We start from the raw sequence: 17,378 nt of genomic DNA on the forward strand, positions 1-17,378 counted from the left end.
TAGCAACTAGACATGTTTTTAAGAGACCCATATTTTTTTGTTTTGTCGAAAAAAAATTTCCCGCCAAGTAATGGGCCATCAAAGACGGGGAGTACAATTTATGAATTGTAGAAGACATGGAAAATGGTCAACTTCGGAGCTTCACCATTCGGCTATGGAGACAGGTAGAGTTATAATTCTTGTTGTAGTATGTACATAGGGATATAAATAAACTATATTTTATTATAGTTTGGTTTGCACATGCGTATCTTTTTGTACATAAATTAACAAATGAACGTCAATTTGTCTGAAAAGTCGAAGTTTGCGAATTTTTTTCGAGCACTTCCGGTTCGAATTTTAAAATTCTGTTTTCACGGTTGGTAAGACCTAGCTACCCGCTTTCCGAAACAATTTTTGTATCGCTTCTGTGTGCTACCGTTTTGTCGCAAAAAATTCGAGAAATTGTAAAATTTTCAAAAATCGCCAATTTTGGGCGCCATTTTCTCGAAAACACCATCTTTTAAAATTCTGAAATTTTGTCAGATGGTTTAACTTTACATGAATAATAAACACACCAAATATCATTCTCGACCAATGCTTCATGAATTAACTGCAGCCTTTTAAAGCTAGCCAAGTTTTATTAACTTTGATGTCACTGTTAGCAACACTGGGAACAATAAAAGTGCAACGATTTGATGATGTTTGTGGTTCACATTCATTAAATGAAGAATAGAAGGTTTTCTTGACTGTTTTTTTCATTATTTTGATCAAGAAGGCTCTCTGAAATAGTAAAATGAGCCTCCCCCTAATCCTGCGTTTTCTTAAACGGAAATAATCTGAGGTGGAAATTACAATTACGAAACTCACAAATTTCAAGTTCACTTACTTGAAATGGTCTTCGGAAACAAAATTTCACTGATTTTTTTTATTTTTTTAATTTTTTACATGGACCAATCATTTGCTTGGTTGGTGTCTTCTTCGCTAATATCATGTAACCGTGCACGTGCTCCAATAAGTGTTGGCTCACTCACAACTCGTCCAGGAGTGGATCTAGGGGGAAGAAACTTTTTTATTTTATATATAAATAAAACCGATCTTAGAGTTTGGAGCTCTTAAAAGTAGCTCTAAGTAGCAGTATTATCCCCCCCCCCTTACAGAAGTCCGTCCTGGATCCGCCCCTGCGTAGCACATTGTCGATAGTCACAAATGCTGAAGGTCCATGTGGAAGCATAAACAGCACTTCAACTTCACGTAATTCATGATTTATTCATAATATTTCTGCTACGCACCACTGATTATCATACATATATGTATATAACAAAAGTTCCTTTTTGCAGATTTCTTAAATCTACACTTTGAATTGCAGAAGTTCAATTTTGGGGGAAGCATGAATTTAATTCATGGTGACCCGTTACTGCCATAAAAACTTCGCCATTTTCCGAAAGCCAAAGATGACTTCGTTGAATACCAGTTACCGGTCACATACTTTCCCTTTTTTCTTCCGGTAGTCGTCGAATTCAGTTCCAGGCAACAAAACGAGAGTAATACCCGGAGTTTGTACTTGCACTATGCTCACGAATTCTTCTGCGGTTTTAGTGGGGGCGCGGTGGCTCAGTGTTAGAGCGTTCACCTCCGGTGCTTGGGGTCCCTAATTCGATCCCAGATCGCGCCGTGTGGGCTTTGTGGTGGACAAACACCGTGCTTGTGGGTTTTCTCGGGGTTATCCCGTTTCCTCCCACTTTCTGCATTTCACCATTTTATTCATTTCTCATAATCACCGTCTCGTTTAGCCTAACAGGCATAAGCGTGGGACGTAAAACTTAAAGATTTCCTTTCATTTTTTTTCTTCTGTTGTTTTAATACTGTGTATCTGTATTTGCCTAAGTTTATGCCGCGTTGCCACATTCTTTACGCCCCCTCAATACCGTCGCAGAGAACCTTGCATGGCCGGTTTCACTGCAAAACCACTGCTTTATCGGACCTGTCTGCATCTGGAACATCTGAAAGCTATTTTTAAAGTGGGATGCAGCACCATCAGAAATCACTGACACGATTTGGGAAATTGTAGACACTTATTTTCTCGTATTCAAACCTTTTTTTATAAAATATATTTTCGCTTTTCTTCGAGTATTTTTAGAATCTTGTCTATGGCTATGAGTACATAAGCCGAATCGTGTGTTTTATAGTCGTTTATTACATCAAAACTGTCAGTTGTTTCATATTCCGGTGATAACTCTGAATTTCACTTTGCAGAATAACAGTCCAGTTTTCAGCGAAGTCCATATGATGTAAAATAGTATTTCTATCTTGAAATTTTATACGGTGCTTTTCGGTAGCAATTAATTCTTGATGTAGTCATGAATTACAATTCTTACAGTTAAACAAGCAATGTACGATACGAAAACAGAAAGTGTCAGTTTTTTTTTTTTTTAACGAGATTATTGTTTTCCCATATGACATACGTAACACTTTCATTTTCATCAGGATCAATAATTAAAGACTCCACACTTATTCCTTCCACTCCAGGACATTCACCACATTCTTGAAGAAGACAGTTGTCATTTACTAGGGATCATACTACTAAAGGAAATAGGTCACTCATGACAGCTTCAATACAGGCTGCACCTTTGATTTGTAGCAACGCAGTAGCAGCTAACTTAAAATTTGCACAATACACACACACACACACACACACATACACACTTCCCTCGCAGGTTGCGGACTGACCCACTTTAGTCGAATACTGTAAAATTCCGAGTGACCCATTCTTATGTTGGGATTGTTCTGTTTAAAAAGTCAGTAAATTTATTTTTAACGCGTAAGAAAACGTTTCGATTTTTTAAAAACTTTTTGTCCTTTTTCAATCACTGTAATGACATCGCACTTAATTGTGGCTTTGTCTGGAGCATTCCAAATCATCACTGAGGTAATAGTTCAGGCTTTTTGTAGATCATCAGAATTTATTGGATGGCCGTTTCAAGTAAAGTTAAAATTTGTGTGTTTCGTAATCATAATTTCCACCTCAGATTATTTCGGTTTAAGAAAACGGAGGATTAGGGGGAGGCTCATTTTACTATTTCAGAGAGCCTTCTTGATCAAAATAATGAAAAAAACAGTCAAGAAAACCTTCTATTCTTCATTTAATGAATGTGAACCACAAACATCATCAAATCGTTGCACTTTTATTGTTCCCAGTGTTGCTAACTGTGACATCAAAGTTAATAAAACTTCGCTAACTTTAAAAGGCTGCAGTTAATTCATGAAGCATTGGTCGAGAATTATATTTGGTGTGTTTATTGTTCATGTAAAGTTGAACCATCTGACAAAATTTCAGAATTTTAAAAGATGGTGTTTTCGAGAAAATGGCGTCCAAAAATGGCGATTTTTGAAAATTTTACAATTTCTCGAATTTTTTGCGACAAAACGGTAGCACATAGAAGCGATACAAAAATTGTTTCGGAAAGCGGGTAGCTAGGTCTTACCAACCGTGAAAACAGAATTTTAAAATTCGAACCGGAAGAGCTCGAAAAAAAATCGCAAACTTCGACTTTTCAGATAAATTGACGTTCATTTGTTAATTTATGTACAAAAAGATACGCATGTGCAAACCAAACTATAATAAAATATAGTTTATTTATATCTCTATGTACATACCACAACAAGAATTATAACTCTACCTGTCTCCATAGCCGAATGGTGAAGCTCCGAAGTTGACCATTTTCCATGTCTTCTACAATTCATAAATTGTACTCCCCGTCTTTGATGGCCCATTACTTGGCGGGAAATTTTTTTTCGACAAAACAAAAAAATATGGGTCTCTTAAAAACATGTCTAGTTGCTATAAAAAAAGTTTCAACAATATCTGAGATGGTGATGGTACATGCTCTGCCTGAATTGAAATGGAAGGCACCATATATGGATTGCTTACTTTGTCTGAATGTTAACATCTGAGAGTATCAAGGTACCTTCTCTGTCTGAATTAATGCTTATTATGCCATAACAATAAGATTGTACATGTTAGTATAGTCGGTATAATGTTTCCAATAGGTGTTTTCAAGTAGCTGATTTGCCATGGTACCAGAGGAGACTTGCGAGTGTGATTTTTGCTACTCCACCCACGTCCAGCTATGAAGAAGCTCTCTTTTACTTTCAGAAAGCGGAACAAATGGATCCACACTTCTATAGGTAACTACTACTTTCTCTTAACTATAAACTATGTCTAAAAGTGAAAAGATGTATCAGTCTAATTATACAGGGTGTCGAAAATTTATTTTTAAAATAGCAGTAGTAGTCGTTATTCAAATAAATAAAACTGAAAAAGGCAGCGCAATTGAAGAAACGTAGTGTGTCCGTAAAAGTTATTATGCACTATGAATGCATGATTCTGTGTAAATAATGTATTGCCTGTAAGCCGAATTGCGTATATATATTGTAACAAAAATCTTTGTTATACAAGTATTCAGAAGTGTATGCGGATGTGTTTGTTCGTCCGAAGAGGCCCGTTTTAACATCTTTTATACAAATCATTTCAAAATGCCCAGAAACTTTCCGGACACTTTGTATATTGTGGTGTCGTGCGCAGTAACGTTTATTTATGTTGTTTATTTTATTTATCATTTAGGTGAGAAAGTGCTATATTGCACTAGCCACATAGTAGAAGAAAAAGAAGAAAATGTCATAAAAATGTTGATTTTGTAATGTTTATTTTTCAGTTGTTAGGAAGAAATGTTTATGTATGTATGTGTTGTAATGACATTGGTTTGGTTACCGAGGAAACAGTGTAATTACTATGTAAATGTTTTGTGTATGAAAGACGAAAGGGATTGCGAATCAAGACGCCATGTAAGACTGGCATATGTTACAGAATATGTACAATTATCGTGAAATATTGGGTGCTAGATGAATCTTAAAGCTGGTATATAATTCTATAAATGATCTTCGTATAAATAGTAACTAATTTTGTCTAGATATTCGTACGCCAACTGTGGTGTTTTATGGTTGTTATAGGGAGGAGGGGTGTAATTCATCCATTACTCTTAACCGATTTTAACCCCCCCCCCGAAAAAAGCCGTGTTTCGCTAAACTAGGATATTTTATAGCTGAATTATCGTTACACATGTTTTTCAAAGATACTGGCAAGTTCATTCTCATGTCGGTGACTGATTGCAACTCTTAAGCAGTAGGGTCAGTTTTTCAGCCTCAAATTAGATAAACGTCATATTCTGTGCTAATAGGAAACGTTGTTTAACGAAAATTACCTCGGATCAGTTTCGTAAACTTGAGGATTGTACCTCTTATCCTTGACCGATTTAAACTCCAAATAATAAGCCTAATTAGATAATTTGAAGAAAGCAAACACTATATTTTATGAAAATCGAATAATGTTTAGATAAGTAATCGTTAAATTTATTAAACTACCAAACTGTACTATGCATAAATGTCGGAAGTCTCATAGAACGGCTATGTTCGTCTGTTTACAGGTATTAGAGGAGAAACGGTAACAATTACTGAAAAGCAGTGTTTTTTTTTTTTTTTTTTTTCAGTCAATTCAACGTCCAAAGAATAGATTCCGCCTCGTTCCACATGCTATCATCTATTGGGATAGTCTAGTCTTCACACACTCCTTAATATTTATTTCTCACCGCTTATTGTTGACTGATAAAAACGTTAACCGTTATGTGATAATATATTTACTATTTTTGATTGTGTATATACGTGCTTGAAAGAAACGAAAGGTTGTTGCCACGAGTATTGTAGAAGTAACTGCATATTAAAAAAATAGTAACAATAAAAAATTTACAGTGTATCGGAAAGAAATTAAACAAAAAACACCTTACTCTGATTGGCTTTCATTATAATAATTGTATATTGTTTACTAGAAACATTTACGACTCATTTTATATCGTTATAAATAAATGTTTTGATTTTTTTTCATAAATAAATGTATTTTGATCTTTTGGCATGTGTAAGTTCATCTTTATATTTGAAAATGTAATTTACGTATTTATTTTTCTTGTAATCTATTCCATTTTCTTTTCGTTATCACTAGCATGAACCTGCTGATGCTGGGGAAATCTTATTTAAAAATAAACGATAGGCAGAAGGCAGAATACTATTTGCGCCAAGCACGAGATTTTCCGGCTGAAACAGATGATGACCGTGTTGTAAGTAATTAAAATTTAAGAAAGGGATTATTTTTATATTAAAATTCTTATGTCATTGAAAGTAGAAGTTTGTCGTGAATTTCGTAACATGTAAGGTGTAAATGCAGAACAAGACTTTCATGTGGCTGCTGTATCAGGAGAACTTGAGTGAGGAAGCAGGAATAGAAAATTAAGAAAAAGAACATCGGTGAGGGTTGTCCTCCATCAGAGTGAATGCCATGAAACGAATATATAGAATATATTCCAGAAATTAAAACTAATTCAATCTACTGGCTAAACTAAAAATCCATATTTAAAGACGTGTTCAAATTATTAGACTCAACATTCAGTTTCTGAATATTTTATTCTTCTTACAATATTACGTGAGAAAATATGTTCTAACTTAGACCAAATTACCACTTTGTAACTCTGTCCCAATTTCTAGTGGGTGTGGCATATGCTTTTCGATAACAATAAAACAAATGCGTACGTAACATTCAAATATAATTACTATAAAGTGTGTTTATCGTAAGTGGAAACAAAAAATGAAATGGAATGCTTACAAGAAAATTCTCTCTCATACAAAGACTAATATTTCTTATGAAATCCTTTATTCTTTATTAAGTCTTTTATCCTTTGTAGCATCCTATGTACGAGTTTAGCACATTTTGCCTTCAATTCAGCATCGTGATACCACAAATTGAAGTTTGAATTTGATTAATTGAAGTTTGGTTCTAATGTGCTCCTTCTCTAGGTTTTCTTTCATGAGGCTCCAAAAGTTTTCAATCGGGTTCATATCAGGACTAGTGCCTGGCCGCGGAAGAACACTAATTTCGTTGTCCTCGAAGAATTTTGTCACAGCTTGGCCCGGTGGCATCGGGTTCCATCATGCATAAAGATGAATTGTACGTCATCAAACCAGAGTGCAGTCTGGGAAAGCAGTTCTTGAAAAGCTTGTAGGTATTGGTCGTGCTTCATCGTCTTCTTTACTATATACAGTCTTCCAGGCCCGAAGACAGAGATCACACGTAGACCATGACTGAAGTAGGATGCTTCACAGTTTATTAAAGACATTCCTACTTGAATTCCTCCCAGGTCAACGTCGCACGTATTATGAACATTCATTGACACAAAGATACATGATTCATCACTGAAACACACTATTCTCCAATCGTCAGCAGTCCAATATTCTAAGCCTCGTGCCCATTCGAGGCGCTTCTTTGCCATGATTGGAGTAGACTGCTTTCATTCCCTCGGCACAAAGAATCCTTCGAACATTTTCAGGCTGAATGTCTGCGCTATACTCAGCAATTTTTATGCTTAAGTCTATTAGAAGTTGCACTTCTTTTTCCCAGAGCCGATCTTTTTAGTTTTCTGATACCTCTTAGCGATAGCTTTGGTTTTCGCCCACATTTCCCAATCCTGTTTTGGCTCTTGTTCATTTCAACAGAGATTCTACTCACAGATTTTTGTTCTATCCCAACTCTACTAGCAATGTATTGCCATGTATATCTTATTTCCACCAGAAGTATTTTGTTAATTTCCATTTTACGCGGAGAAAGGTCTTTTGCTTTTCCCATTATGCTGCAATTACATGACTACACAGAATAAAAGATTGATGCACGAAACACGTCACGATCATTTTAAACTGGCCCATTCGAACTGTTGAACGCTTTGAATGTTGTTAACTTCTTGCTACAACACTTCAGACTGTAACTTGTTGATAGGAACCACAATAGCTATCTACAACTGAAACACCACTTTCAGAATTCCCCCCTCCCCCTTCACTAATACCATCTGCTGTTCAGCGGTGATACCACCACTTCAACTGTACAGTAAACAAATGAAGGATCCTATATTGGTGGTTTAACCAATAAATTAAATGTTCAAGAACTCTGAAATTAGGACTCCTACATCAATTATGCGTTTTTCGAACGTGAGTCTAATAATTTGAACACGTCTGTATAATACAAATGCACTCGAACTTGTGCTTTCTTTTCTACATCTCTGTTTTTGATTGTGGATGCATCTCATAATACGAATCATGATCCAAACCTTCGTGCGAAAATTATTTCACCACGGCTTGCACAAGAAGCTGTTAATCTGTTTATACGTAGTCTGTGTAACGAGCGAAGAAACCGAACTTCGGCTTTCCTTGGTAGATGCTTCACTATGCAGTGAACAGAGGAAGATCTACGTGGCTCCATTATATCCAGGTTTTATGGACGGTTTGTCACCGAAGCAGTGGCGTGCGCAGGGAGAGGCTTCGGGTTTAATGCTCCCTTCCTCCTTGAGCAAGATAATCTGCTAAAATAAACATTTACCATATTAAAATATGTATACAAATAGCTGAAATGATATCAACTTGGGAGCTCGATCGAAACTGATGTTCTGGACTTTTCCAGTCTCTACTTCCATGTGAGGTAATCTTGTACATTAATTCTTCTAAACGTTGCATGTTATTCGTTATTCAGAAAAAAAGCCGTAAGAACTAATAAAGCTCTCTGTTAGAATGCTGTGTATTATTTTGCAAATAAAGTTTCTTAAATAGGTAAGGAGTGATGTTTGTTATATTAAAGAAGATGCAATTTAACATTAAGTTAATTAGACGGCATTTGGTGCATTCATTCATCACTTGTGGCCGAAATACACTATTAATGTTTTTGAATGCACCAAACGCCGTTGTTTTGTGAAATTTTGTGCCAGTGACTTAATATTGAAAATGAACCGCTTGATAGTGGTTTCGTGCAATTGCAGACGAGTTCGGTATTATACACCATAACTACTATTGTTCGGCAGCTTCACGCAATCGGGAAGGTGAAAAGGTTGAAGTCAGGAGTGCCACTCCAGTTCACAATCACACCATCCAGCAAGGATCACTGTCCTACTTGTGGCGTGTTCCTTATGGCCCACTTTCATACGATCCTGTCACAGCACACCGTCTTAATTGCTTGGGCACCTCAGACCGTTCTCTCGACATGATAAAAATTTGTGACGCCGTACGCATAAATTTGGTCCATTCATTGTTTGCGTCACAGAGAATGATTTCTCACCAGACGTAAAATCTGGACATTTCAGTCGTACGAACCTGATAGATTCCGTCCGTCATAACTCGGGGAGTTGCGTAAGGACGCGAAACACACTCAGACTCGCCTTCAAGGCACCTAGAATACAGGGCCTTTCCTCCTGTAGCCTTCCTTGTTTCTAATCGAAATGAGATTTTTGGTATAGTATCCCACTATTATGCTCTGAGATTAAAAAAGGCAAATGAGAAATGCAGGTTATTTATATATATATATATATGTATAGAATGGAGATAGTGAGGGAACTGCGAGAAAACTCACTGTAATAAGTAGTTTATCAAAGGTCACATGGCCTGAAACTTAACCAGGAAGCTTTTTGTACCAGGGATAAATTTTCCATCACAAATAAAATAACATTCGCATTATGGTAACTTGGTACAAGTCAGGAGTTACATTCTATTGAAGAACCTGCGTGTTACAACATTCTATTTTCAAAACTTCCCCTATGGGTAACTAATATATTCACATCTTATTTAATGAAATAATTTATATTTCTTCGAGAACGCTCTGAAATACTATCAACTAAAAATCAAAATTTGGATAGTATTGCTTTTCCGAACCACTTTCAGATATCATGCTCTTAAATCAGATCTTTTCCCAAGCTCAACAGCGCCTTTATGATCTGGTTGCGCCTGTGGTTTCTAAAGTGCTCGTTATAGGTAATTAAGAAGAAATAAATGAATAAATATGTTATTTTGACATACCTAGTAAATACTTTCCATTTTTAAAACGTGTTCCATGTGTTCTGCCTCCAATTACAATAATGTGTGATGCCTAATTTTATAATAGAAACTTGCTAGCAAGGAAAGCAATCATTCTTATAGCATGACGTACATTCTCTCAATGTTTTATTAAAATACTGTGTTCTCATAAGGCACACTAAAATAGAAACACCAGAGAGTGTCTAAGTATTTAAAAAAAATTAAAAAAAAAGAATCACAGAATTGGTGAAACAATGAATAAAGTCTCACAGAAACACCAGACTTAGTGGTAAGATTTTGGGACTGCTCGAAGGATCAAGTAGTGTCACGCGTCTATTCTTCCCAGTTTCTTCATAAAACGACAGCTTCAGAGTCTAGGTAGCCTAAAAATAGCATCAAAAGCTTAGATGGAAAGAAAATAATCCAATTGTCAATTGAGGTACTAATGTCAATCTCAGATTTATTGACATACTCAGGAGAAAGCTCTCTTCAGATGAAGACAAACAACTATTGGATATCGCATTTGTGGTCATTACGTTGTGAACGGAGCGTTCAAATCTGGATCGAGCAGCATCTCTTGGAATCTACTTGCCTTTCTCAAGAATTTGTATTATGTATTTAGAGACTGACCTAGTCGCTGTGCTACATTTATAGTTGTCACTATTCTCACTGAAGTCACTATTCTATAGTTCTCCACTATTCCCACTGAAGTTTAATAGTGTGAGATGGATCGAGAGCTTTTTGCAGCTCGATCATAAGTCTACTTTTTGACTTCCGATTTCTGTGGTATTACTGTTGCTTTCCTTTTCTTCTCCTTGGCTACTTCTTCTGCAGATTACTTTTCTACAGGAAGAGAGAGAGAAAGATAGTAGATGGATAGGTAGGTAGATAGATAAAACTGTCTTAGGAAACAAACCATACAAGGTAGACAAAAGCTTTTTTTTTTTTTTTTTTTTTTTTAAATACCACAAGTAAGTAACAAGTAAAGAACCTACACAGCATTCTAATACAAAGTGGTCTGACGAAATTAGGTAGGACTGCTAATATCTTGAAAACGATGAGTGTCAAAAAGTATTGGAAAGATCTTAATCCAGCAATGGATCGACAATTGTTGATAATGGTATGTACGCGTTTCAAACGTAAGTAATCCTCACCACTCCACGCGTGTGAACCCAGTTCTCATTCTTGATGTCAGAGCATTTCAGATTAAGAAATAAACGCTTATAACTTGTTCTGAGAGATCATATGTTTAATCCTCTTACGTAGCTGTAAGAATTTCTGAAAACAAAGATAGTTAAACTAAAATTTACTGTTCCTGGGCATAACTGGGTATAATTACTGTTATGTCTGAGTATAACAAACGATTTTACGAACTAGAAATATTTTAACAGCCGGTTCGGCAGCTGAATAGAACCACTGATGCCGAGTAATGTGTTGATTGTTTTGAAAACTGTCTTCATTATCAAATATTTTCGTCAAGTTGGTATATTCATATGTTATTATGTTAAAACATTTAATATGGAAGTAATAACGAGTATATTTAAAGATGTAATATCATGCCAAATATATTATTTATTCGTACCAAATATTTATTTAGGTTGGGAATTTCTGATATTTATCAGGAATTGATCGGGAATTTAATGAGCAGAAATTAGTAAATATTCTGTTGTACGAAACTATGAGAAAATTCATTTACAAATTAAGAGTGGATCGGAAACTAAGTAACTAAATAGGTACAGATGGTGATCAGAAAAATGGAAACACCTGAACGAAATTGCAACTTACCAGATTAATATGGTGTCGGCCACCTTTCGCCTTCAGAACAGCCTTGATGCGACGTGGGATGGAGGCATAGAGGTCGTGAATGGTAGCAAGTGGAATTTTACACCATTCCTTGTGCAGGGCATCGGCCAGTTCTGTGAGAGAGGATGGAGGTAGAAATCGTCGCCGGAATCGCGTTTCCAAGACGGATCACAGATGTTCAATTATGTTGAGATCTGGGGATTGGGCGGGCCAGGGGAGGTGTTGAACTTCATCCCGATGTTCCTCAAACCACGCTGCAACAACGTCAGCTGTGTGAATGGGTGCATTATCATCCTGGAAGATGGCGTCATTGTCCGGGAACAACATCCGGACCATACGTCGCACCTAAAATTGCGACATAATCGTTGACAGTGATTCGTCCGCTAAGTGTGACCACAGGACCCAATGAAAACCATGATATGGCGGCCCACAGCATCACCGGGCCGCCGCCATGTTTCACCGTTGGGCGGAGACACTGCAGATCATAAGCTTCTTTGGGCGTCTCCACACATAAACACGGCCCGTGGTTGGGAATAGGGCGAAGGATGACTCATCCGACCATATTACACGTTTCCAGTCCTCAACGGTCCAAGTTGCATGGTCGCGGCACCATTTGCGGCGTGCGAAAGCGTTATGGTCCCTGATGAGCGGTTTGGCCCGTGCAACACGACCACGTAAGTTCATGTCATGTAATTCGCGGCGGACTGTTATTGTCGAAACATGGTGGGGGAGGTGCTGATTGAGTTCCTCCGTCACTTGCTCCGCAGTGGCACGATGGTTCTGCGTGACAATGCGCTTTAATACCCGGCGTGACCTGTCACTCATGATTTTCTTCCGCCCACTGTTCCGCTTCCCCGATGTGGTTTTCCCGTGTGTTGTGTAGGCCGTCATCACCTTCGACACTGTCCCACGCGACACACCTAACACAGTAGCCACTGCCGTCACACTCACTCCACATAACCGCGCACCAACAATTTGCCCTCTTTGAAAATCTGAGAGGTCTCCCATTTCCCATTTTACACTACCTCCGTCTGCTGCAGCCACTGGACACTGCTGTTCGACTGCGCCTGACGTAGTATGGAGACCGACCTAACACACCATCACCAGCGGTCCGGCGCTGCGGGCGCCACGACACCACTGCCAACCCATACATATGACGTGTTACCAACTACAGGTATTTCCATTTTTCTGATCACCATCTGTATGTCCCATTTATTATGTGTCTGTGAATGTAAATTTACACTTATCAGTGTTTTTATTATACTGAAAACATTTCGCTAGTAACTTATATCTCATCAGTCCATACAAAAAGTGAGAAAATGAACGTCTGGACTTCAATTCGAAGGCGGGTCCCTGTCTTACCGTGTCGATGCGTTAATTACTACGTCACTCAGTCCCCTTCCTGAACACCCATACATTCTATTATTCTTGAAGTCGGTGTTCAACTGTTGTACTTGGATAACCCAATGTTCACATTGCAGAACACTACTGACGCGTTGAATTCGCACGTGTAGAGAAATTGATGTGATATAAAATCGGTTATTTCTTCAATTTATCATATATAATTGGACTGGGGTGGCTTGGCCAAACAGTAAGATTAGTAATCAATAATTTTAATGAAACAGCAGAGAAGTCCGCAATGTCACAAAATCCTTTTGTTTTTGTTTTTCTTTCGCTGAAATTTACATACCATTTTCCCAGTGAAAATTATTAAATCACTTCATTTTACAACGTATAGAATTTAACAACATTGATTTCCGAAAATTTGTTTTGAGTTAGCGCTGTGTAAATATTCAGTTTCAGTACCAACAGCCAAGAGTTATATAACAATTGGAACAAATTCTATATAATTATAGCATAATCTTTGTAGTATACTGATACTAATGGACTCCATCAACTTTGGCAGCTAACATATAGTGACTATGGGATATACACGTTACTGAAGCAGACGTAATGTAGCACAGGAAAGATTTGCACTTAAAAAGGACTGATACAATGTGTCCGTAAATTTGCGCAACCCAATTTGATTGCGTATATCTTTTGAACCAAGCAAGACATGAGACTCGAAACAAATATAAACGTGTTCTATGTAAATATTTTTGAGATCATGACCAATGTTGGAATTTGTAACGTTTTTGTGTAGTGACGAAAGTGTAAAATAAAAAATGTACAAAATGAAGTAAATCAATATTCAGTTGCAGAAAACTGACTTCCTGCGGGTGAATCCCTGTGTATATTGCAGTACGCATCAACATTTATCCATTGGTGCAAAAAAATGTGACAAAGTTCATGCAGTGTTGTCATGTAAAAAGGCTATTTAATGCAAGTCTGTAAAATGTTTTATTTATTTATTTATTTTGACAGAAACGCGGTCCCTGCCAACACTGTTGTAAAATTACTGCAACAGGTGTATTTAGGTTAATTAATGACAAGCGATGAGAATTTGCACATAATTGATAACCTAAGGTTTTATGCCAACTGCCAGGTGGGTATTTTTTTATCCCAAATTTTTGCGATAAACTAACTAACTAACTAACTCTATGGCCTATGGAACCCGGAGGTTCAATGCCGCGTTCACAAAAGCTCTCCACTGACTTCTATCTTTAGCTAACTGCATCCAGTTTCTACTTTGTATTCCAATCTCTGCGAGATCCATCTTAATATTGTCCTCCCATCTGCGCCTAGGTCTTCCTAATGGTCGTTTTCCGATTGGTCTTCCAGTCAAGACTTTGAAAGCGTTTCTACTTTCTTCCATTCTAGCTACATGACCCGCCCACCTAAGCCTCCTAGACTTGACGACCCTAACAATGTTGGGTAAACCATATAAATTATGTAGTTCCTCGTTATGAAGTTTCCGCCATTCCCATTCCCGTTCCTCTTGGGTCCGAATATTCGTCTCAGGATCTTGTTCTCAAATACTTTCACTCTATGTTCTTCCCTCAGAGTAAGTGACCATGTTTCGCAGCCATACAGAACAACAGGCATGATTACCGTTTTGTATATTTTAAGCTTCAAATTCCTCGACAGAATTCGCGACGTCAAGAGATTTTGAACCGAATAGTAACACGAATTCCCTGCTTTTAGTCGACATTTAATTTCTTCGTGAATATGATTTTCCTCTGCGATAAAAACTCAGGTTATTAACGAAACCTTTTTACATGGCAACACTGCGTGAACTTTGTCACATTTTTGCACCAATGAATAAATGTTGACGCATACTGCATATATACATAGGGACCCACCCTCAAGAAATCAGTTTTCTTCAACTGAATATTGATTTTCTTCATTTTGTACATTTTTTATTTTACACTTTCAGTACTTTCTTTCGTCACTACATAAAAACGTTACGAATTCCAACATTGGTCATGATCTCAAAAATATTTACATAGAACACGTTTATATTTGTTTCGAGTCTCATGTCTTTATCGTTCTTGATTCAAAAGATATACGCAATCAAACTTTGGGTTACACAACTTTACGGACATACTGTATAAGCTAATAACGAAATTGTTTGGAGTATAGTAAAAACATTGCACATTCGTTAAGTACAAATTTACTGCAATAATAAAGAAATGTGCAATTTTGCAGTCCTTTTCATATTAGATATCTAGTTTTATTATATCTTATTTTTGCGAACATGTTAGCTGTGCTTATGCTTAACACTTTTCTTTGTTTTTAGGCAAATACTGAGGCTGCAAAACTTCTGAAAGAAATGGGAGTGAAAGACGATCAGCCTATTTACGAAAAATCTAATTCTGGTCGTAGCCAGTCGAGTAAAACTCAGTCTAGTGAAGAAAATGCCAGTTCAAATGGGGAAGAGGCGACTCATGAGAAATTTAGTTGATCAAAACAGCAGAGTCTGTATTTATATTACTGATGTAAATAATCTGTTATTGCGTCTAATGCTGCATTTTAACACTATATGAATGTACCTGTCACATACAATTCAATTCTTCTTACATGTATATATTTTTAAGATATTCTATGGCTGTTAATTGTTATGCCTTGAACAAATCAGTGCTTGAGTGCTTTAATTTTATTTAATTTTTTTACTTTTTAATTTTTTGATAATTAAAAAGGACGATATTAGAATTATTGGAAATGGAGATATTGTGGGGGAGCCTTTTGATGTATTCTGTACGGTAAATGTTTTCACTGCAAAGAAACGGAATAAAGAAGGAATACAGTTTTATATTACATATATTAGTATGTAAATATGTGTTATTCTTTCTCTCCCCCTTCCCCTCCCTTTCCCGTGCAGTCGGAAAAATGTAGTTCTGGATATAACTTTTAAATTTGTCTCCACTTAACCAAACATATGTATTATGAGAGTTCATGCTTACGAGGGCCACTATTTATATTTTGAGCCTTGGCAACCCTGATTGTAAATAGGCGCTATTTTTTGTTTGCACAGAAACGTTTGACATTCTTGACCATAACGTATTTGGTCTAGGAATTAATTCGTGCGGGTGGACAAGAGATGGCGCAACGAACGGAGCGTCCCACAGTTCCGTGTATCCACACATGTGTTGCAAACCCCTGTCATCGCGTATCGTTCGTAGTATAGGTCAGTGGATTAAAGCGTCAACAACACCAGTTTGTAGTTAAGTGAACATGGCGCAATTTGTGCCTGATAAAGTGTTTTTGCGGGGTGTCCTGCTGCATTACTTTAACATGCAGAAAAGTGCGACTGAAAGTCATCGTATTTTGGTGGAAGTGTATGGTGACCATGCTCTAGCTGAGCGAACGTGTCAGAAGTGGTTTGCACGGTTTAGAAGTGGTGATTTCGGCTTGGCAGACCAAGAGCGAGCTGGACAGCCAAAAACATTTCAAGACGAAGAATTGACAGCATTGCTCGAGCAGGATTCGTGTCAAACGCAGGAACAACTTGCAGCAGCATTAGGCGTTGATCAAACAACAGTCTCCAAACGCTTGAAAGCCATGGGAATGATTCAAAAGATGTCACATTGGGTTCCACATGAATTGAAAGACAGAGACGTTGAAAGACGAAAAACCATTTGCGAATTGCTGCTTCAACGACAGAGCAGAAAGGGGTTTCTGCATCGAATTATTACGGGTGATGAGAAGTGGATCCATTACGAGAACCCTAAACGAAAAAAGGCCTGGGTGAAACCAGGTGAACCAGGTCCATCACAACCAAAACGAGATATTCACTGTGCAAAGGTTATGCTGTGCATATGGTGGGATATGAAAGGTGTGGTGTACTATGAGCTGCTGCAACCGGGTGAAACTATGAATGGAGAACGTTATCGACGACAATTAATGCGTTTGAAGCAAGCTCTGGCCAGAACACGACCAGAATGGGAGAACAGACATGATAAACTTATTGTTCAACATGATAACGCTCGCCCACATGTCGCAAAACCGGTCAAAACCTATTTAGAAATTGTCGGATGGGAAGTTTTACCCCACCCGCCGTATTCACCAGACGTTGCTCCTTCGGACTACTACTTGTTCGATTGCATGAACAACGATTTGATTGGACAGCGGTTTACTTCTTCAGAAGATATCGAAACATGGGTCTCTGACTGGATCGCTTCCAAGGATGAGGACTTCTTTCGCCACGGAATCCGTACATTACCTGACAGATGGGCGAAAGTGGTGGCTAGCGATGGACAATATTTTTCTTAAGGTATTTATGTATTTTG

At 37.5% G+C, this 17,378-nt stretch overlaps 1 protein-coding gene across 1 annotated transcript in view; it reads left to right on the forward strand.

Annotated features, from left to right (window-relative positions):
* LOC145683903 (regulator of microtubule dynamics protein 1-like) overlaps positions 1-15,908 on the forward strand; it is a 32,895-nt gene extending 16,987 nt beyond the window's left edge. The window contains exons 5-7 of the mRNA XM_081755562.1: positions 4,027-4,164; positions 6,029-6,143; positions 15,389-15,908. Coding sequence (XP_081611688.1) covers positions 4,027-4,164; positions 6,029-6,143; positions 15,389-15,553 — 418 coding nt within the window. The 3' untranslated portion in view covers positions 15,554-15,908. The remainder of the gene's footprint in view (positions 1-4,026; positions 4,165-6,028; positions 6,144-15,388) is intronic.
* Positions 15,909-17,378: the final 1,470 nt, after the last annotated feature.

The sequence above is a fragment of the Thermobia domestica genome, chromosome 1, assembly GCF_964235325.1.
Source record: "Thermobia domestica chromosome 1, izTheDome1.hap1.1, whole genome shotgun sequence".
Classification (NCBI taxonomy): Eukaryota; Metazoa; Arthropoda; class Insecta; order Zygentoma; family Lepismatidae; genus Thermobia; species Thermobia domestica.